General features: G+C 44.3%; 1 protein-coding gene across 6 annotated transcripts in view; it reads right to left on the bottom strand.

The window, feature by feature from the left end:
• LOC148013925 (DNA-directed RNA polymerase II subunit 2-like) overlaps nt 1-22,843 on the bottom strand; it is a 254,137-nt gene that overhangs the window by 32,800 nt on the left and 198,494 nt on the right. For 4 of the 6 annotated variants that reach the window (XM_087666464.1, XM_087666465.1, XM_087666462.1 and 1 more), the window contains exons 4-5: nt 11,499-11,774; nt 7,851-8,758 (exon numbers count right to left, since the gene is read on the bottom strand). In XM_087666464.1, the coding sequence (XP_087522590.1) occupies nt 7,851-8,758; nt 11,499-11,774 (1,184 nt within the window). The remainder of the gene's footprint in view (nt 1-7,850; nt 8,759-11,498; nt 11,775-22,843) is intronic. The other 2 variants (XM_087666467.1, XM_087666466.1) reach the window with 2 other exon arrangements.

The raw sequence follows: 22,843 nt of genomic DNA on the forward strand, positions 1-22,843 counted from the left end.
AAGCCATTTGGGGTGGGGGGGGGGGGGGGGGTTTATATATCGCCAACTGGGGCTGCCTGCCTGCATCACAAAGAACAAACCCTGGCCGCCCCAGGTACGCATGAAGTGACCACGGAGCTCCTGACTTGCCCTGCACCTAATCTCATTGGCCGCGGAGGGACTGGATGATGGAGGTCCAGAGCTCTGCTAAGGTCACATGTGCTGAAAGTCTCTCTCCACCGAGAGCCTCCTAGCACCGCGCCTTCCATATATGCCATCTAGTAAGACTCCCTATGATCTCCCATATACCTCCGAGCGGTCTGCTGTGGGCTCCAATACCTGGCGGATGGGTAGAGCGTCCAGACCGACCACTCCGCACAACCCTGTCGATCATGAATATCGTGTCCTGCATCCCGGCCTCATACAAAAGGTGACGGCCGTGGCTGACTGCCTGCCCAACAGAAAGGTCTCCATGAGATACATCCAAGGCTGGGTGCTATACGTCGAAGGATACGGCATGCTCCTCTCCACAAGACCTACACCTCCTCACACGACCAAAGGCAGTGCTTTGGGGTTTCCAAAGGCTGCTGTGTGCAGCACTTACAACCTCCCTCCTTCGGCATTTGGGCAAGCCAACTTCCCACCGCCAAGCCTCCATGTGCCACCAACCATAAAAAGGACGAAACCCTCCTCAGCCTCCAGCTATCCCATAGGCGGCGCTAGAAGGTCTGTCGGAAGGGCTTCGTGATGCTGTGCTTCGCCCAGTGCCTGCTGCGTGACAGCATCCAGTCCATATCCTCTTGCATCACTACATATCTGCCAATCCTCGCAATGTACTCTAGGAACCTCGGTGGCTTTTTGGCGACCACAGAGGCCGGCCATAGCCACTCTCCTGGATCCCACTCCAGCTCATCAAGTGGTCTGCCCTACCCGAACCAAAGGCGCCACTCCCTGAGCTCCTTCCAGAAAACATAGGGGTCCAGTCGCCATGTCTTCCCCTGAAGACCCACCACCCGAATCCTCCTCCACGAAACGGTGGCAATCCCCTCACCCTGCTGCCCTTTGTCAAGGGCCAAACGTCCCCCCTCCTGAACGGCGAAGAAAGTCCCCTGCGGGGCGCCACCCACTCTACCTGCCACCTGAAGGGGGATGCCTGGTGGTGAAAACCTAGCTGCCCATGCCTCCCCGGGCTCTGTCAGTTCTCGTATCGGGGGAGCAAGCCACTCCAGAGGTATTGCTGCGTCTATCTCTCTTCTCCTCAACTCCACTCCTCTCTGGCAGCCTAATACTCGCTGCAACACCTCCTCGTCCGCCATCCTGTACACCTACCGCCATGTCCTGATGGTACGAGCCGGGCCGGCCTCCCACCCACCAGCCCACTAGATATGGGGGCGCTAACCTGTCTGTGCCCCTTCCTGATCTTTGACCTGGAAGTTGTAGATCACCGGTTGACGGTCTATTTCCTCCTGGCAACCTGGGGGGCTCTGGATTAGGGCCTTACGGAGGCCCTGCCACACGCGGAGTAGGCTGTGAAGGAAAGGTGATCTGGGGGGGGTGGGTGATCTGGGCTGACGTGAAGATCCATCTCAGGGACGGCCTCCACTCACCGCCAAGCCTCGGTTTACAATCCTGAATGCCCTCCTGCAATAAGACCTTCCAGGTCTGCCCGTCTGGTGTGAGACCGCGGACAACTAGCTTGACCAAGAGGGCCATACTCTAATACTCTGGGTCTATAATCCCAAGCCCTCCCTCTAACCTGTGTCGTATGATGGTCGCCCACGCCACCTTGGCCCTGGAATCCCTGGAGCCATCAGACCCAGACCAAAGGAAATTCCGCAATAGACGACGAACCTGCACTACACACGATGAGAAAAAGCACCAACACGAGGCGATGTGCCCGGCCGTCGCTAAGAGGACCTGATTAACCACCAGGGCTCGACCAGCTAGTTAGAGGCGAACCGTGCTCTAGTAGGTCAATTTCCTCCGAATAGAATGAAGGACAAGAAGAAACTGCTGGGCAAGAGTGATGTCGAGTCTCACTTGGAACCCTAGGTATCGGACGGTCTACCATCTTCTCACCCTCCTAAATCCCAGGTGGACGCCCCACTCCGTGCTGGAGTCCAAGTCTGTGAGGAAACCAACCGACTTTCGCCAGTTGATTTTCGCTCCCGCTGCAAAGCAGAACACGTCAAGAGCCAGCCTTACTCTCTCCAGCATCAACTCATTGTCCTCTATGTAGAGGCCTGTATCATCTGCCTACTCTGAGTCTAACAACTCAGTCTCCTCTCTCAGTGGAAGTCAGCGGCTGCATAATCCGCTCACACATGACTTGCAGTCAGAGCACGTGATGCTTGGAAAGACCTTGCCTTTCACAAGAGGGAGAGGTTGTTGGACTTTTCCTAGGGATACAGGCGGCTAGGTAGAGTCCTGCTGGAGCGATTGGTCAGGTTTTATGTGGGAGAGTGGGGAGGCTCTCGTGGAGGCCAGATAGATATCTCTCTTTCTATGGCTTGTAGCTCTCATAGGAGTTCAGCAAGTGGCACTTGCCTTCAATATGGCAAAGGACCAAGTGGCATGTGCATGATGTGGTGAGCCAAAGGAGGCATAGAGACATTGCCTATGGGACTTCCTCAAATCCCGAGAGGTTTGGAGCAGAGCTCTCAAGATAGTACTCCCTGGCATAGCTGACTCCATGGTGGCAACTTGGGGGGTCTCAAACAAAGGTCAAGCCTGCAATATGGGGACATTTAGGGGAGCACTTCTATTCTCTTCTCGGACAACATCTAAGCAAGATTCCTACCCCAGACTACTTATAGACACAATGGACTCAACGACATTGTCATAGATGGGAGTTGATTTCCAGCAATGTAGCTTGGCACATATTGACTACGAGATGTAGCCAAGTCATTGATCTTCAAGGTGTATCCACTAGGGGTGTTTTAAGATATAGAGTGCCAAGAGCCTTGCAAAGAGTAGTAGGTTATGTGAACTACCAATCTCATGGGCGATAATGTCAACCATGTAGGGGATGACTGGCCAAGAAACAACCCATTCTTGAATTTTGTAACTCTCTAGAACTATAGTATAGACGAATCTAGAACCATTGTAAATGTTCCTTTAGAGAAGGGCATCATCAGTATAAGCTAGATCATCCGCCAACATCCACCAATCAAAAACCTTCCATTTAAAGGGAGTATTATTAACCCATCCATAGCCTACTAGGGCATAGCTCTAGCAAAGTTGCAATACAAGTCGAGCACCGGCTAGGGCACAGCTCCAATGATGCCACACTTGAGCTCAAACAATGCTATGGGAACAAGCATTTCTACTTTTAATGGAAGCACCTTTATCTTTACCCTGTGGGAGGTCTCAACTTTATCAAATAGATACCTTTTTCCAAATAACGACTTTTGCAACTTTGGCAAAAGTGGTTACTCTTGCCTTAGTAGAAGCAATTACTTTGGTGGCTATAGTAACATCTTCTCAGCCACCTATTCTACCTGCTTTACATGTTCTAATAGACACCATAACCACTTATAGCAATGGTCCACTCAACTCTATTCATATATAAGATTGCTGTAGAGGCACTTGCAGCATGGTGTGTGAGAGTGAGTAGCATAGTAGTTTTGCTAAGAATTTGCTAAAGACTTGCTTTTGCGACAATAGTACCTCTTTATTTCACCAGCATGAGTTGTTTGGTGTATTCTTGAGCTTACAATATGTCCATGTCTCTCTAACTTTGTCTCTACTCTTTCCCACTCCCCACTCCCTCTATGCCACTTCCACTTGATCATTCTTTCTGTGCATTACTCCATCTATGATCTCTCTCTCTCTCTCTCTCTCTCTCTCTCTCTCTCTCTCTCTCTCTCTCTCTTTTTCGTAAAAGGTAATTGTATTAATTACGAAAAAAAGGTACAAGATTACATGATTACATGATTACAAGAGACACGAGGGCCCTAGGCCAACGTGTGGGAAATCCCCGTACTAATGCACTAAAAAGGGTTACACCAATCATGGCAACGACCCAGAGGCAATTGCCATATGCTAGGAAGCAAATCCTCCCGAGGGAGCAAGTCGGCACCAGGTGGGCAGACCTGGAAGGTCTTACTGCAAGAGGGCCTTCAGGATTGTAAACTGAGGCTTGGCGGTGAGTGGAGGCCGTCCTTGAGATGGATCTTCACATCAGCCTAAATCACCCCCCCAAATCACCTTTTCTTCGCAGCCTACTCCGCGTGTGGCAAGGCCTCCATAAGGCCCTAATCCAGAGCTCCCCCAGGTTGCCAGGAGGAAATAGACCATCAGCCAGTGATCTGGAACTTCCAGGTCAAAGATCGGGAAGGGGCACAGATAGATGAGCGCCCCCACATCCAATGGGTTGGGTGGGAGGCCGGCCCAGCTCGTATCATCAGGACATGGCGGGAGGTGTACAGGATGGCCGACAAGGAGGTGCTACAGCGAGTATCAGGTTGCCCGAGAGGAGTCGAGTTGAGGAGAAGAGAGAGAGACGCAACAATACCTCCGGAGTGGCTTGTCCCCGCAATACGAGAGCCGATAGCGCCTGGGGAGATAAGGGTAGCTAGATTTTCACCAGCAAGCATCCCCCTTTAGGTGGCAGGTAGAGTGGGTGGTGCCCCGCAACGGACTTTCTTCGCCGTTCAGGAGGGGGGACGTCTGGCCCTTGACAGAGGGTAGCATGATGAGGGGATTGCCACCGTTTCGTGGAGGAGGATTCCGGTGGTGGATCTTCGGGGGAAGACTTGGCTGGACCCCTATGTTTTTTGGAAGGAGCCCAAGGAGTGGCGCCTTTGGATTTGGGAGGGCAGACCACTTGACGAGCTGAAGTGGGACCCAGGAGAGTGGCTATGGCCGGCCTCTGCGGTCGCCAAAAAGCCACCCAGGTTCCTAGAGTACACTGTCAGGATTGGCAGACATGTACTGATGCAGGAGGATATGGATTAGGCGTCATCACGCAGCAGGCACTGGGCAGAGCACAGCATCACAGAGCCCTTCCGACCGACCTTCTGGCGCCGCCTATGGGATAGCTAGAGGCCGAGGAGGGTGTTGCATTTTTTATGGCTGGTGGCACATAGAGGCTTGGCGGTGGGAAGCTGGCTTGCCCAGATGCAGGAGGGAGGTTGTAAGCCCTACACACAGCAGCCTTTGGAAACCCCAAAGCACTGCCTTTGGTCTTGTGAGGAGACACATCTCGTGTGGATAGGAGTATGCCGTATCCTTCGACATATAGCGCCCAGCCTTGGACGATATTCATGATCGAGGAAGGATCATGCGCAGTGGTCGGTCTGGAGGCTCTACCCATCCGCCAGGTACTGGAGCCCAGAGCAGACCGCTCAGAGGCATAAGAGATCATAGGGAGTCTTACTAGATGGCATATTTGGAAGGAGCGATGCCAGGTGGCTTTCGGTGGAGAGAGACTTTCAGCACATGCGACCTTAGCAAAGCTCTGGGCCTCCATCATCCACTCCCTCTGCGGCCGATGGAATCAGGTACAGGGTGAGTCCAGGGCTCATCAGGAGCTCCGTGGTCACTTCATGCGTACCTGGGGCGGCCAGGGTCTGTTCTTTGTGATGCAGGCAGGCAGCCCCATTTGGCGATATACCCCCCTCCCATGGCTTCTTGCCCCCATCCCCCCTAGAAAGCCTTGAGAGGCTTGTATACATGATGTACTGGTGACTTTGCTTCAACTCCAGCTAGTCTGTTGAGCATGAGCACTCTGTTGTAATCAGCTTTTTGAGTAATATAATCAGCCACATTTTACTTGCAAGAAAAAAAGTGTGAGGCTCCTAAAATTGTATATGTGAGTACATCCTCTCCAACCGCTCTCAATGCTATATATCCCCATGTCGATCTAGTCTCTACTACCTCTCTCATAGGCATAGCGGCCCCTGTAAATAAGACATCCGTATCTATATAAGAATTTACATACTCCACCTCCTATTGCCCATAGATAAATCTCAATCTTGACCTCCTAACCCACGTTAGTGTGGTATTAAACACCATGACCTTGGTTTTACCAAGGTTAACAAATGTCTCTGGGAATCGGCTATCAATATAGTATCATCTGAGTACAGCAAGTGGGGCATCCAAGTACCTACTAGTGGGGCTTCTCTATCTCCCCCCCTAGAGATGTAGTCCGAGATGTCATCGATGTGTATAGTCCAAAAAGTGTCAATGAGCGATGACATGTAACCTCACGCCAACAGTGGAGTGAACAAGACATGAAAGACCATCAAGGTATCCCTACTCCGCCAACTACCTATTGAGCTAAAACACGTTTTTCAACTGATTAGCATTCTTAAAACAGCCCCAAAACACACTTAATTAATGGAAAACCCTTAAAAGGGGAGCGATCCAAGAGAGTTTTAATTAATGGAAAACCCTTAAAAGGGGAGCGATCCAAGAGAGTTTCAATGATTCCCCAAAAACCCTAATTCTTTGGGGCACCCTTTAACATCTATAAATAGACACATTGCCCCCATTCAGCCTCATTCTGTCCGTGCAGGTTTCACACCCTTGAGTGCAGATTTCAGCCATCAATCCACACACACGTGGCTGTCCAACCCCCAAGACTGCTGACACACCTTCTGCTGCTACATTTGCTCCTCCGATGTGTAGGCGACAGCTGGCAGCCCATCTCCATTATCAGGCAACAGCTTCCTCTATCATGCGACAACTTCTCCACACCAAGCGATGGCTGCCAGCCCTCTGTCCAGCTTGCATTTGGTGCATCCTCTCCTTCCTACACTCCGACTGGTGGTCACAAACTTGGGATCCGTCTCCGGTGGACGTCGCTCTCCGACACACTGCTCTGCCCTTGAGTATTTGTACACTCTTACATTCATTAGTGAATTCACTTCAGAGCTGTGTTCTTTTCCTTCTTCTGTTTGTGTTTGAGTTTTGAGTTTTGCGTTTAGGGTTTGAGTTTTGCTTTCTATGTCTGTGTCTATCTCTTTGTGTTTCTATCCTGGTCGTACACTCTGTGTTTCCTCAATGCAAATCCTAGCAGTTTTCTTCACACTACCTGCTCATATAATGCTAGAACACCTCAGCATTGTGTCAAAAGCTTTGTTGAAATCCACAAAGCAACAGTAGATCTCTCTCCCATGCATTCTACCTAACTCAATAATGGCTTTGAGTGTGAAGAAATGGTCCAACATAAAAGCCTCTTCTAAATCTACCTATCCATGAGGTCTAAGGCCCACTCTCTCTGCTCATCGACTGAACTCTTGATCAAGGATGGATGAATATAACTTGGCCAATTTCTAGCCAACCATGATGGTCCCAATTGGCAATGACGTATGCCAAGCATTATGAAACAACGAATTAATTTTGTAGGTCCTATCAGCCCCACAGCCTGTCATATATAGGCAAAGTATATCTCTGTTAGGAGTAAGAGCTGGTCAAGTATGCAACAAATACATGCCCATTGAGTGAAGCATCAAGGTGGAATAGGCACGTCATCTTATGAGATCATCTCATGCATTTGAAAAACTCAGCCATGCTTCAAAAGGATACATTTAATTCAAAAGATAATATCACATCTGGTTTTCAGCTCTCATGTGAGCTGAATGAAAAATATGTAGCCAGTACTATTCCCAAAATTCATTCAGCAATCCAAGACCCAAACTGAATTGTAAAAATGAAAATCCCAAAAGTGGCAGTGGAGAAGAATCTGTGGGCATGGAAACTTAGCTCTGAAGCATATGTTAGAGAAAAACGGTCACGCAAAGCTCAAATTTTAGATTGAGCTATGTGGATACTAATAACACACATTAGCTTCATTCACATTGATAAAAGTACAGTAGCATTCTAAGCTAGTAAGCATCATGACGCAAATGTACACAATAACTCACCAATATTGTATTCTCCCTTGCTGAAGCACACATGGAACTGGACATTGTAGCTGTCTGAGGTGAGAGAGTGTGTCAAGTGAATTATTTCTTTTCAAGGTAGCAACCACACCTGTCTTACCAAGCCAATTTCCACTCGAAAAAGCACTGTTAAGACCATTGGTTATTATTGACCCATCTATATAAAATGGCAGTTGCTGCGGTAGTTTTTCAGCTTTTAGTGCAACCTTTTCCAATCTTTTTTCTATGTCTTTACGGAGACCAAAATGCAACAGCCTCTTTAGCTTGTAACAAATAAGACCACCTGCCATTTCAAGACGTTTGTTTTTCAATTCATCCTTGTTGTCAAGCTTCCGTCGTCCTAGGAAACAAGACAGTATGCAATTGAACATATAACACAGCAGCATGACTTTTTGAATATTGTGGTTTTCAAGGTGAGGGAATAAAGTTTTGTCTAGCATATCCTCTATAGATCCTTCTACCACATAATTTTGTAAATATTGTAATGCTTTCTCTCTTCTTTGGGTAGAGCTGCCATGGGTATGCCCATCAATCCCTAGAATATCCTCATGTGCCTGGTAAAGAGAAGGACCAACGAGATTCACCATTTCAGTATCATCTAAGTTTTCACAGATTCTCTCAACCACTTCTTTGTCATTTTTCACACCAAGTGCATGCAATAAAGTGATTGCTGGTATTTCTCCCTTGAGTCCAGCAAAACGAACTGTCAGGAATGGTGCTCCATTATGATACTTTGCTTTGAGAGAAGAAAAGACAAGTTTTGCTGTTGTCCTCCGCCTATAACCTTGATTTTGGCTACTTGACAATGTATATGTTGCTTCCAATCCTGCCTTATCTTTGATTGGTGTGCACAGCATTTTTGGGAAAATCTTCTCTTGAGGCATAAGTACCTATGCAAATGCAGTGTTTACTGGCAATTTAATATGATTTTGAAAATACGAACAAACCTAAAGAAAATTCCCTCAAGTTGCCATGAATTTCTGAAGTAACCCTCTTTCAGGCTGTAAGTTCTGGTGAACAAGTTTCACCTTTAGAATACTCACTACAAGTTAACCATTCCACAAACATCTTAGAAGGTTAGCAGATACATTTACATAAAGGGGAAATTAATTCTTAAACACAAAGGCAATGAGAAAAATAATCACAAATCCTATGGCCACAAGAAAAAGTTTCCTTGTATTAGTTAACAAAACACTATAAATGTCCGAGTCATGGAAGGATACCTAAAGTGGATACGCTAAATTCCATGGATACTATGTAAGGTGGTAACAAAAACAGTCATAAGAACAGTACAAGCCTAACACCTGACACATCCATTGCTGCAAAAGTCCTTGTGTTGTGCCCACTATCTAGCCTTAACAGAAATGTGTGTCCAAGATACTCCTATGTTAAACAAAGCTTGCTTGTATGTCGAGGATGATGTCATTGATTCCATAGTTGCACGGAATATGAACATATAGATGGAAAAAGACTCCTATCCAAAATAGGAGCAAGGGCAACTGCCTTTGGGGAACACAACTATCATATATTGACAAGCTTTATAGTATAAGATCGTATAAGATTATACACTGCCCCAAAAATAAAGCTATTTCAATAAAACATTGTGAAACACTCACATGATTAGGAAGTGATTTAAGCTTACAATCACCCATATACACCGTACGGTAGCTTCATCACACTACACTTTTCGGATGGGAACCATGGCAGTTATGGAATGTGTCCCAAGTTCCTTAAACCATGGGATGGAGTTCCATGTGAATATACACTCGTTCCTACCAATCTCCCTACATTGATATTTTACACAAAATTTAACTAAGAAGGTAGATGGCATTCTCTTTTGCTGACAAATCTTTTGAGATGCCAACACAAGTGACGAAGTTCCACAACCATCCTTACTTTGGCAGATTTTCCTCCCCTAATCCTAAACAGCTACAATTAGCTTCCCCCAACTCCATGAAGTGGGTAAGGACTGAGTAGCCCATTTTCTTCTTCAACAATGGTGGAATGCCATGCAGACCAAAGGGCTTCATGAGATAATTGACCTTGCTGAAAGACATCATAGAGAGCTATGTCTAGTCCCCTGGACCCTCAGCTCCTTGAGGCACACCTGTACTCTCCTAATACTAATTTTTGCAATTATGAACCTAATTTCCAAAGGCTCGCACCTGTACTCTCCTAATACTGGTTTTTGCAATTATGAAACTAATTTCCAAAGGCTTACAGCTGATGCACCTTTAAAAAACTCTGAACAAATAGTAATCTGCTTTCAAGTCCATAATCTGATGAGTCTGAAATGAAAACTCCAACTTACTCTCCAAAAAACTGGCTAGAGCTGTCCTAGCATGATTTTGTGGTTCCAATGAGAGTGGTCTCACACAAACTCTTGCTCTGAGAGCTTTACAAGAAAGTTGGTCCTGTTCAAAGAGCAAATTTGTGGCTAGATCCCTAAGTAGGTTGCCCTGGAATACATATCACATGTCTAACAATAGTGATTTCATGGTACAGCAGTGACTTTTATTCAGACAGATGGGAGCTTCTGCAGCATAAATATTCATGCCTAGCACTCATGTCTTCCAGACAATCAGCATTAGAAGGAGACAAATGCTGCTGGTCTACTCAGATGTGCACATGGCTGAGCTTATATGGAATGAGTATTGACAAGCTCCCTGCATTGGATTACAGTCTTGACAGTCCACACCTTAAACTCAGCAGGCCCGAGGTCAACTGAGTGATCAAAATCAATTTGTGAAATTGGACGTTCCACATATATGGATGAGCCCCATGTTAGCATACGACTGGACACATTTTTCAAAGTGGCGGCTTACAGTTTATGTATACAATCATTAATGTACATTGCATACATATAAAAATAGAATTTTGCTACAGTATCATTTTGGAATTTGTTGTGCAATTTTCGCTGTGGTGTGTGATTTGAAATTGCAATTCAAGAAAAAAGTAGGGAGCTACTGTTTGCAGAAATGTATACTCTTTTGTATGCAGTTTTGCAACCTAGAGCTCTTCAATTTTTTTTAAAAAATAAGGTCAACCATATTTATCATCGTGTTTATATGCAGACTTAAATTTTAGTAAATTCAAATGTAAAAATGGATTTATATTCGTGCTTGTTATGCGAAACATGTGTGTGATTTTAGATGCATGTCATTTGACATGTGTATAAGCAGGCCAATAGACACACCTGTAAGTTTTTTTCAGCAGGTTATTTTCTTTATATTTGGGATTCTAGGAAATCTTCTTCCATTTAGCATCACATATGGCCTAGCAATACTGATCATCTGATTGGTTTGTCACCCAGCCCTTGTAATTGGACTTTCTTTTTTGTGTACCTTTTGTGGTATCATTGAAGTCCTATAAAGGGCTTATCCTGTTTTCCTACCTCAGGGACTTCTTTCTGAGGTGCTTACTAATTAAACACTCCTTTCCTAGAGGGAAAAAGCAATCTGGAAAAAGTCCAGCAAGATTATACCCCGCGATCACCAAAAGCAACTAATTGGCCACTGCCACTCTCTTTTTCAAGAAGTTATGTAGTTAACTTTCAGCGGAAGATCTTCTGTCTAGGCACATCCAGAGGTTCAAAACTAGTCAGAAGATCAAAATGAGTGCACAGAATACCTTTTCTGACCCATTGATTATGAAATATCCACCAGAGTCCAAAAGGCAATCACCTGCCCGAAGTCGATCTTTCATTTTCATACCAGAGAAGTGGCAAAGGTCTGACTTGACCATCATAGGAATCTTTCCAATGAACACATGTCTCAACACTTCTTCCTTTTCAACAACTGTGGTTGTTGGTTCAGTAATTATCCCATACCATCGTCTTCTCTTTCTCTTACCATCACGGCAACTTGTACTTTCCTCATCTTCTTTTTCAACGCATGATAGACGCATCTGCATAATAATATTCATCATTCACACTCGGGGCTATTTCTAACACAAATATTCACAGTTTCCAAGATGGTAGATGCAGAAAAGAAACTGAAACTGATAATTTTGTGCTACAATGGATAACAAACTGCCTATGTCTGAATTTAAGGTGATTTCAAATTATGGTCTAATGTCAGACAGAATTTCAGGTTTCAATACAATTCCTGTCGTATTCTGCAAAGATAGACTTTCAGCTGTGAACCCAAATGAGAAGTATTAAGGAAGCCAGAACTCAAGTTCTCATGTATCACCAGAGAGGATATCCCGGTGAAAGCTTCCTCCAGGCAGAGTTACAATTATTAGGCAGCAGTTGTGGGTGGCCCAGACATTCAGCATGAGGTTGCATGTGTTTTGGAGAGCAGTGGACTCGCGCAGTGCAGGAGTGCAGAATCCTAGTTCCAGGGAAAGCCATGTGGGTCTCTGTAAGAATGGATGATGCACTTGTTTTCCTACTGGTCATTTATGCCCCGAATGGGCACAGAGACGGGAAAATTCTGGATAACCTTGGTCGATCCCTACCCTAGGTCAACCTGTCACGAGGACGTGAAAATTTGATGCTTTGCTTATGTTTAATTCACATTTGATTAAAGGATTCATCAAATGTGCAATTAAAAGATGCACATGTGTTGCACATGTGAGGTGCAAGCTGCTTTTTCACAGTTGAAGGCCGAAGGACCCTGTGAAAAAGATGGGTGTCAAAGGCAAAAGTTGTAACAAGTCACACTTGTTAGATTCTAGGTGAATTTTGGTGCTAGTTTGCCCCTAGGACCATTAATTGGCCATTAAGTATCAGTGGTGACACTAGGGACTAGGCATTAATTGATGGATTAATGCTTTTCCAAGGGTCAATTAATGCATGGGACCACTTTGGGTTGCAAATGGCGTAGCCAATTAATTTTTGGATGGGCAAGGTCAATTTTCTGGGCATGGATTAGAATTAATTAATTCTGAAAATTAATTAAATGGCTGGAAATAGCTGAAAATGGATTAAGAAAGCTGTCACTTGGCAAAACTTTCCCATGTAAGTAAGGGAAAGGCTAAATAGGACTAAAGGGAGAGGGAAATCTCGTTTTTTCATTTTGGAGCTGTTGGGAAGAGGTGTTGGACCATTGCTGCCAGCTTTTGGGGCCAATTCCCAGCCATTGGAGACCATTTTGGTGATGGAGATTGCATATTCTTGACTTTGGGAAGCTGAAAATTGCTGCTGATGCACTCTCTCCTGAAGATCACAGTCTCTGATGCTCCTATTGTTGTTGGTACATCCGTTTGGGGCTGATATAGCAGGACAGCAACTGATTTTGATCAGTTCTTCGCGACAAATCTCAAAATTCTCTCTCTTCACAGCATTCTCTCATTTGTTTCAGCCTATGCTGAGCCATTCTCAGCAATTCTCAAACATTCGGAGGAGATCTCAGTCATTTTTGGTGGGCTGATCTGTAATTTCTGCAGTAAACCCTAGTTTACAGCAGAAATTAAGGTTTAGCAGCCACCTTGGGATCCGTGCCAGAGATTGAAGGCTCAAGGGACTGAAATCAGCAGCTGATAATTGAAGATTATCAAGGGATTTCAGGAGCCAACCCATCCCGAATTGATTTGGGGCGACATTTAGCCAGCCAAGGGTCAAATTGGAGAAGAAGTCCTGGGTAAATCAAGGGGCAAATGACCCAAAAGGCTTGCTGGTCATTTTTTACAGCAAGAGCAATTGGTTAGCAGGAGGAGATTGAAGAATCTTAAGTTGTACTCCTTCCAATTGAATGAAAGCTAAAGAAATACCACAAGGGGCGCCAGTTTTGGGGCCAACAAGGAGTCTACTGTCCAAGAATGTTATGGCAAAGTGTGTATTTCATTTTATGCGCATTTATTTATTGTTGTAATTAACTCTTAAATCAGGTTATCACCACCCATTCCAAGAAGGAAGACTGGTTTCATGGATCCATTGCCAGGATACATCAAATCTCTTGATTTAGTGGGCCCGAGGCACTTGATTGCAAGCCAAAGCTTTGTGCTAGTGTTGATCTTTGTGCTCAACTGAGAAATTACAGCAAGATGTCTTCATACAGTGGGATGCAATCAAGCAATAATGATGTCTCTCATGATGCACATTCACATGGGGAAGAAGGAAATGCAATGCCTGATCTTAGACGAGGCACGAATCATGGACAACATGCTGAAAATGTGATTGAAGGCCAAGATGTTGGACCCTCAATGCAAAAAGATGATAATGATCAGAAAGGGGAAATGGAATTTGATGATGCATTCAAAAATCAAATGAGGGCAGCAGCCAATATCTTTGCTGAATTGGCAAAAGATCCTTAGTTTACTCCGTTTTTGAATACTCCTACGAAGGACAACAAGGATAAGAAGAAGAAGTCAACTTCTACACCTTCGGAACAACAAGGTGCACCGAAGGTAGTGCCAAATCCTTCTCAAGATGCTCATGGTGAAAAGCAATTGGTGCCAGTTGGGCAAGAAATGCAAATGCAAGTTCATGATGTAAATGCTAATCCTATGGTTTTTGGACAGCAAGGTTTGCTTGAGAATTTGGGGCAGCCAGCTTACTTTGGTGGTAGCACAATTTTTCATGCTATGGTGGGTGAGCGACCGAATGTGGGAATGTATAGCACACCTCCCCATAGCTTTCAGCAACCAATGCATGGCTTGTATAACCCAATGTACTCGGGTATGGCTCATGGAATGCATAATCCGATGTATGGCGGCATCGGTATGATGCCTGGTGTGCAAAATCACTCATATGGGCAAGCATCGGTACCCCGTCGTGCTTTTAGGGCTCAAGGAATAAGTGATGGTCATGCAAATGCACCCTTTAATGCTCGCTGTCATGGAAATACAGCAAATGCACCCTTTTTGCAGCAGCCCGTATATGACAGTTTGACCCCCATAGGTCTAGCAAAGGACTATGATGAGGGAGGTAAAAGTGTGGAATTTGAACCATTCAGGGATGCACAAGATAGGCTGAAAGCTTTGACTTTCATTCAGCAGTTTGATGCAGCCTATTCAGGGGGAAACTTCACCGAATCCTCTAAGATTCGAAAGACAGCCACTTTCTTGAAGGGAAATGCATTCCAGTGGTGGTCCACGCTCTTGATGCAAGGTAGAGCACCATCAACATGGGTACAATTCAAGCAAATGTTTGCATCAAATTGGTTGACTAGTACCTTTGAGGTGGACATCATGACAGCTTGGAACAAGCTTGATGCAAAGGAATGCAAGAATTTAGAGCAATACAATAAGAAGTTTTGGATGCATTGCTGCCCGTCACTTCTTATCGATCAGTTCCCCTTCATGAATAGGTGGAGAAGTATGTATGTGGTATGCCTAAAGGAATTAGGGATTTTTGCATTAAATCCACTGTTTCAAGCATGTCTCAGCTTATAAAAACTGCTACTACAGCTGATACATTGCTGTCTGGAAAAGATGCCGGCTTTCAAGACCATGATGAGTCAAATGTCAAGGAAATGAACACTGAGAAAAATGGCAGATCTGAAAATCAGGCTGAGAAGAGGCAAAAACAGAAGCAAAGACCTTCGAAAAGTGTGGCACAGCGTAGGGAATTGAGGGCTGCTAATAAATGTTACATATGTGAACAGGAGGGACACATTGCTAGGAACTGTCTTAATCAACAACAAGCTGATAACGATGATAGCACATGAGAGAATCAGTGATGTATGGAATATCGCACTGGGTTGCATGTGATGAAAGATCGGACATGCATTGTATGTTAGCAAGTGAAGCATAGTAGGCAAAAGATGCCGCAGTTTATTACAACTTATGTAAGGATAAAGTATGCATTTCAGAGAACTTAAGGAACGTAAAAGGGAGCAGCTGATCACCATGGATGTGTGTTGTATTTCTTAAAGGGTGATTATGTATTGCTACATTTTGAAAAGTCAAGGCTGAAAAAGATGAAAGGGCAAACGAGAATGTATCCAAAATTCAGAATGAGGAACTATGGACCTTTCCAGGTGTTAGAGAGGATCAGCAATGTGGTATATCAACTAACATTGCCTTTACACTAGCAGATACACTATGCCTTCATGTGAGCTTGTTGAGGCCTTTTTATGCTGATGTGCCTAAGGATGTATCTGCTGAAATTCAGTCCAATATAGAGCAGCTCAATGAGATATTGGTATCCGAGTAAATTTTGGCACATAAAGAGAAAAGGTCAAAGGTAAAGCTTCCATAAGCTATTGGGTGAAGTATCACAACTGTTCACCAATGGATGCTAAATGGATGGAAGAGGATGACTTGGCAGACCATCCTCAGTTGTTGCAGCTTTATCTTGATGCCTTTCAGTTAGAGCCGACTTTGGATCGGGCTCTTTCAGGTCCAGCAGGGCAAGGGTCCAGAGTACCACCTGATACTCAAGGGGGAGGTAGCACTTCCAAACCTCGAGGAATGGACTGCTCTTGTGTATAGTGGACCTCGGATGTATTCAGCATGCATCCAAGGTACTATGTTGACAGTATGTCTACCATGAGGTCACTATTCAATGTACTAGTCACTGTGGTATGTATGCAAATGGGTATGGATTTCACTGCAGCTCTGAAACTATACATTTGCATCAGGTTATGATCATGAGAGACTGATTATCAAGTGTTGGTTTTTAGTGTATGATCATTAGTTTCAATGGTATTCAGCTCGTTCTATGGACAGTAGCATGTGTATTGAATGCCATTGACAATTCAGCCATGGTTTTGGCTCGGTTTATGCTTTACTATGGTTGTGTAGTCAGCGCTGTTGAGAAACAAGAGTTTGGGATGCATCCGATGAGTTTCTGGCAACAGTTCTGGACTATTGTCGAGCTTTATGCTATGTTTATGCTAGCTGGAAATTTTCAGCAAATGGTGGGCATATGAGATAGTTAGCCAGCAGTGGCCAATGTTGTGTTGACTATGATGCCTTGTGGAAATTCCAGTGCAGTATTATTTACTTTGATACATTGCAGTGCAATCGAGGACGATTGCAAGGATTTCAAGGGGGTGGTCTGTCACGAGGACGTGAAAATTTGATGCTTTGCTTATATTTAATTGACATTTGATAAATGGCTGGAAATTGCTGAAAATGGATTAAGAAAGCTACCTCCTGGCAAAACTTTCCCATGTAAATGGGGAAAGCCTAAATAGGGCTGAAGGGAGAGGGAAATCTCGTTTTTTCATTTTGGAGCTATTGGGAAGAGGTATTAGACTATTGCTGCCAGCTTTTAGGGCCAATTTCCAGCCATTGGAGACCATTTTGGTGATGGAGATTGCATATTCTTGACCTTGGGAAGCTGATAATTGCTGCTGATGCACTTTCTCCTGAAGATCACAATCTCTGATGCTCCTATTTTTGTTGGTGCATCCGTTTGGGGCTGGTACAGCAGGGCAGCAACTGATTTTGATCAGTTCTTCGCGACAAATCTCAAAATTCTCTCTCTTTACAGCATTCTCTCATTTACTTCAGCCTATGCTCAGCCATTCTTAGCAATTCTCAGCCATTCGGAGGAGATCTCAGTCATTTTTGGTGGGCTGATCTGTAATTTCTGAAGTAAACCCTAATTTACAGCAGAAATTAAGGTTTAGCAGCTACCTTGGGATCCGTGCCAGAGATTGAAGGCTCAAGGGACTGAAATCAGCAGCTGATAATTGAAGATTATCAAGGGATTTCAAGAGCCAGCCCATCCCGAATTGATTTGGGGTAGCATTTGGCCAGCCAAGGGTCAAATTGGAGAAGAAGTCCTGGGTGAATCAAGGGGCAAATGACCCAAAAGGCTTGCTGGTCATTTTTGACAGCAAGAGCAATTGGTTAGCAGGAGGAGCTTGAAGAATCTTAAGTTGTACTCCTTCCAATTGAATGAAAGCTAAAGAAATACCGCAAGGGGCGCCAATTTTGGGGCCAACAGGGAGTCTACTGTCCAAGAATGTTATGGTTAAGTGTGTATTTCATTTTATGTGCATTTATTTATTGTTGTAATTAACTCTTAAATCAGGTTATCACCACCCATTCCAAGAAGGAAAGCTGGTTTCACAACCATTGGATCATAGGTGGTGATTTCAACATAGTAGAGACCCTAGAGAATAGGAGAGGCTTGGAGCACCTCATCAAGAATGTTATTTTGTCAAGAGGAGACAAGTACCTGGCCAGGGCAAAGGTGGCTGGGGATATTATCTATAGGTTAAATCTAGAAGAGGCTTAGGGATCAAACAACCAAACAACTAGAGCAAAGGTTTCTTGATGAAGCTCATTGTTAAGGATCTCCTTCCAAGCAAGAAGCCTTGAAAGAAGCTTTTGCTACGAAGGTTTTAGTTTAATAGTACCTATATATGGGAGGACCATGCAACCTAGCATTCAATGAATCTTTTAGGGGCCAAGGCTTCAGGATCGGAGTCTTAGGGAGGAGCTTTGTGGTCAGATTGACAGTAGACATCATCAAAGACTGGAGATTTGTTTCGTTTGGCCTTCATCAATCACCACTAACCATAGTAAAAGAGAAGAGGAGGAAGCCCCTTCTCTTCAACCACTATCTGAGACACTCTTGGACAAATAACTTATTTATCTTGGTGAAGGTTCTCCATGCAAGTTGGTTACTCAGTGAGAGACCGGTTTGCATTTCATGAACTACCGTGGGAAATCCAGAGATAGAGCCTATGGGGCCTCATAGGTTCACGATTTATGGCAGAGGGCATGATAGAGGAAGTCCCTCTTGAGTGGAGGATAGATACATCCACTTCTTAGACTTGGATTGGTCTCTCCTCTAGAGGGGACATTCTTCTTGGGGTCATTGTGACTAGCAAAGACAATATCCTCACTTTTACAGTGGAAAATAGTCACCTTCAAAGAGAAGACCTGGATCAAGTACAGTTTAGAGGATGTTCTAGACAAAGGATCAAATTACAAGCATGCTTGAGAGGAGATCAATACCAATACCCAACCATATCTAGTCACCTTCTTCATTGACATGTTGTGTTACATCCTTGGACAAAGTACAAAAGGTATCATTGTGTCAACCCATGGATTAAGAAAGTGTCCTCCTCAATCACCTCCTAAGGAAGAGAAGTTTCCAAATGGGCAAGATGTCAAACTTTCATGAATGTATCATGTGAACAAGGTTCTACCGAAGTGAGGCACATAGCAAGATATGCAATAGTCTCATGATTACAAGCCCAAAAACTCTATTGCTCATTTTTCTTGCAATCTATTATATATATCTGCATTGGAATAATGCCAATGTGGCTCTTATTACTCCCTTGGCTAATATTTTGCAGAGGAGGTGCTTCTCCTTACAGGCATTCAAATGTGCATCTGTGTGTGTGTGTGTGTGTGTGTGTGTGTGTGTGATCTTAGAAAAATAAGCATAGATGTCTCATACAACCATTTATTTATTTTATGTGCATGGATTAACATTTGATCATAAAGTTACCTTCATGTTCATTCTATGTTTTTATTGAATCTTTCAATTCAATGTGTTTTGCATTGAAAGCTTTATTTTAACCATTATTTAATAAATTACGCAATGACTTTTGAGCAATGTGTTACCTATCTAGTATAGAGTGAAGCAAAAAAGGAATTGCTTCAAGTTCCTTAGGAAAAACATTGGTAGCATAGACATTTAAAGATGGTTGGTTATCCTTGAAGTGGAGAAGGATCAATGTACTTACATGTTCACTTTGATGTTGAGTACTATGATAACCTATTTTAAAGTGCACATATATTTGTCCCACACTTATATCGTAAAGATAACTTCATTTCTTTCCATCCTCTTTATGGTTATGCATTAGTCATAAACGTCAAAAAGTGACCTAGTGTAAATGCGGGAAACACACTTTAAAGTTAGGTCAGCCAAGTCTCATTTATAGGACACTATGCACTATTGTACACACCATTTTGTGATTGCCACTCTTGGATTCTAGACCCATAGGCTGACACCTGTGTACACTGCACGGTATGAATTGGTGGTATGGAATGCCAACTATTGGAATGTGGTCATGACCAAGTTTGCTCCTAGATCATAGCTCTGGGTGAGCTTGTTTTCCTATGTCCATCCATTCAAAGTTTCACTTGTACGTAGTACAAACTGGTTCGTACTATACGGTTCGTACCGTACCGTACCATATGAATTCGTACCAAAAAACAAGCACTTTCTTTGGGGGGCCTGGTTGTTGTTGTTGGTGGTGGTTTGGGTTGTTGACTATTGTTGTTGTGGTGGTGGTGGTGATTTGTAGCCTTGATCGATCAACCAAGAAAGGGAGTGGAAGCTTGATTAGACTCCTCATACATGTTTTGTTATGATTTATACTAGAGCCAAAGGCCATACATAAGGTATTCAAGCAGTTCCAAACGTTTCTAATTGATGTTCCATCATTTTTCACAACATGTTAGTATCATCAAAAAATAAATTCAGCACCATTTGGGAATCATCAAGTAGCTTAATCCTATTGATTTTATCTTTGTTCACAGCTCATTTTGCACCACCCAACCCAAAGCATTAGCACACATTGCTAATAAAACTAGGCCAGAGGATAGCTTGGCCTAATGTACCTTCTAAGAGTAAACGAATTAGTGAATGTACCATCAGTAGCTACTTTAGCCTTAGCAATGCCAAACAAAACCATAACAAAATTCATAAATCTTTTACCAAAACCTTTGGTGGTTTGTTTTGGTAACTGTTGGTCTCACAGGTCATTTTGGCCTCTTGTAGACGTTAATAAAGCATCTCATGTAATTTCATCTCTTTTTTTTTTCGTAAAAGGTAATTGTATTAATTACGAAGAAAGTACAAGTTTTCATGATTACAAGATACACGATGGGTCTACCCCATCGTGTGTAAAGAGGACACTCTCTCTTCACAAGAACCAGATGACCTAAGAATTACAAAGTCATGGCAAAGACAAAGAAGAAATTGCCATATGCCAAGGACGTAAGTCCTCCTGAGAGAGCATATCAGAGTGCCGGAGAAGATCTATTTGCCAGTACAAGACACCCTTAAGCCTAGCAATATGCCACTGAACATTATATGCTGAATCAAAAAGAAAAGCATTCCGAATGGTCCAGTTATGCCAGCAGCCCAAATATCGCAGAAAGTGAAACATGATCTGCATATGTGGCTGTGTCGGTGTGGGGTATTTGGGCTAAACCAACCACGGCTCGCCAAACGGCCGACAAGAATGTCCAGATTTGCTTAGCGATGGGGCAAGAAATAAATCGGTGACGGGCGGATTCCACACTGATGGTGCAAAAGAAACAGTTGCCGCTGGAGATTCGGCGCTTGGAAAGGGCTGAAGCAAGCGGAAGACCACCAATCATCATTCTCCAAAGAAAGACCTTATATTTGAAGGGTGTCTTGTTCAACCAACCGTCCATCACAATTGCCCTCCACCATGACCGGGATTTACACAATCCTCATAAAGTATTAGCTTTAGTAACCAGCCATTGATGATCTTTAATCATAAGATGATACACCTGGTTAGCTGAAGCCTTTTCTAAAGTCAGCCGGCCTGCCAAGTCCCAGTCCTGCCAGGGACGATCCGAAGCAAGGGCAAGAGAGGGGTGTCTGCTCTGGAGGATCATCAAAAGCTGTTCCCATAAATGCCTATATCCATGAGCAATCCTGAAAAGCCTTCTGGCTGTACGAAAGGATATCAAGACATTCCGATTGGCAAGGGTGGCATCTGCGACTGAAGTTAATCCCAAACGTGCCATGCGGTTGAATTTTGGTCGAAGCTCATGTTTACCTTCCCACGAAAGCAACCGCGAAACTGCCAATAATTCCAATTGAAAAGAATTAGTAGCCAGGCGATTCTCTGCTAGATGCCACTGAGCCTTGCGAAGGACGAGCCTCCAGGAACATACCAAATGGGCAAGCAGGGATGAGGAAGAACTGGAGAACCGAGAATCAGCATTGAGAACGTGCCACCAAGAACTCCGGATTTCGGTATTCCCATGCAGAAGCCCATGATCCTCTAGAAAATAACGGGCTATAAAAACCCATGGATGATGATCCGAGCACATGGCGCGGAAAAGCGACCAACGGAGTGCCAGCATATGAGTTTGGGCATCTAAAATAGCCCCTCCACCCATGCGTTTGGGGGTGCACGCATGCGACCAAGAAATCCAAGAAATGCCTGAGTAATAGACTGAGTAATAGTATTCAGTGTAGTAGCAGTCCAGGGCAGCAATGGCAAGAAGTATGTAAGCATTGGCAACATAATTGTCTGGGCTACTTTGAGACGAACATGGAATGGCCAGGCCTAAGACTTCCAATGCAGAAACTTAGCCGACAGTTTCTGTGAGATCCACTGTAGTAGCTGCTTTGGGGGAACATCAACACCCAAAGGGTACCCAAGTTGCCTGACAATGGAGCCACGGGGAATAACTATATCCTGCCAGTCCAATGACTGCAAATCCGACTCCGTGCAGCTGAGAATGGCCGATTTCCAAGGATTGATGCGAAGACCGGAAGCCTGACCAAAGAGAGCCCAAACATCTAATGCTTTACGAAGGTTATCCTTGTCCGCACGCAGAATCATGAAGCTGTCATCAGCCAAGGATTGACTAATGAAGTGCTGTCCAGGAGGAAGCGACAATCGAACCAACTGAGTAGAAGCTGCCATATGAAATAACATCGAAAGAAGTGGATGAGTCGCAAGGGCAAAGAACAGAGGACTCAAAGAGCACCCCTGTCTGACAGAGCGGGCAAGGACAAATGGCTCGGTAACGCCTCCATTCAGCATGACTCGCGTAGACGCCGCATCACTGATGGTGTAAATCAGACGAAACATCGAAGCACCAAAGCCCATAACAAACATAAGTTCTGCAATGAAAGACCAGTCCAGATAATCAAAAGCCTTTTCCAGCTCCTTGAATCAGTACGACCTCCTGATTGGAATGTTTTGCATAATCAATCACCAGTTGTGCATTTAATACATTGTGCAGAATGTTCCGGCCCTTAATGAATCCATATTGGAGAGGATGCACAATGGCAGGAAGATGCTTATGGAGCCAATTCGCCATTACTTTGGAAAAGATTTTATACA

Source organism: Lygodium microphyllum, chromosome 25 (genome assembly GCF_053477565.2).
Source record: "Lygodium microphyllum isolate KBCC chromosome 25, Lygodium_microphyllum_v1.1.10, whole genome shotgun sequence".
NCBI lineage: Eukaryota > Viridiplantae > Streptophyta > Polypodiopsida > Schizaeales > Lygodiaceae > Lygodium > Lygodium microphyllum.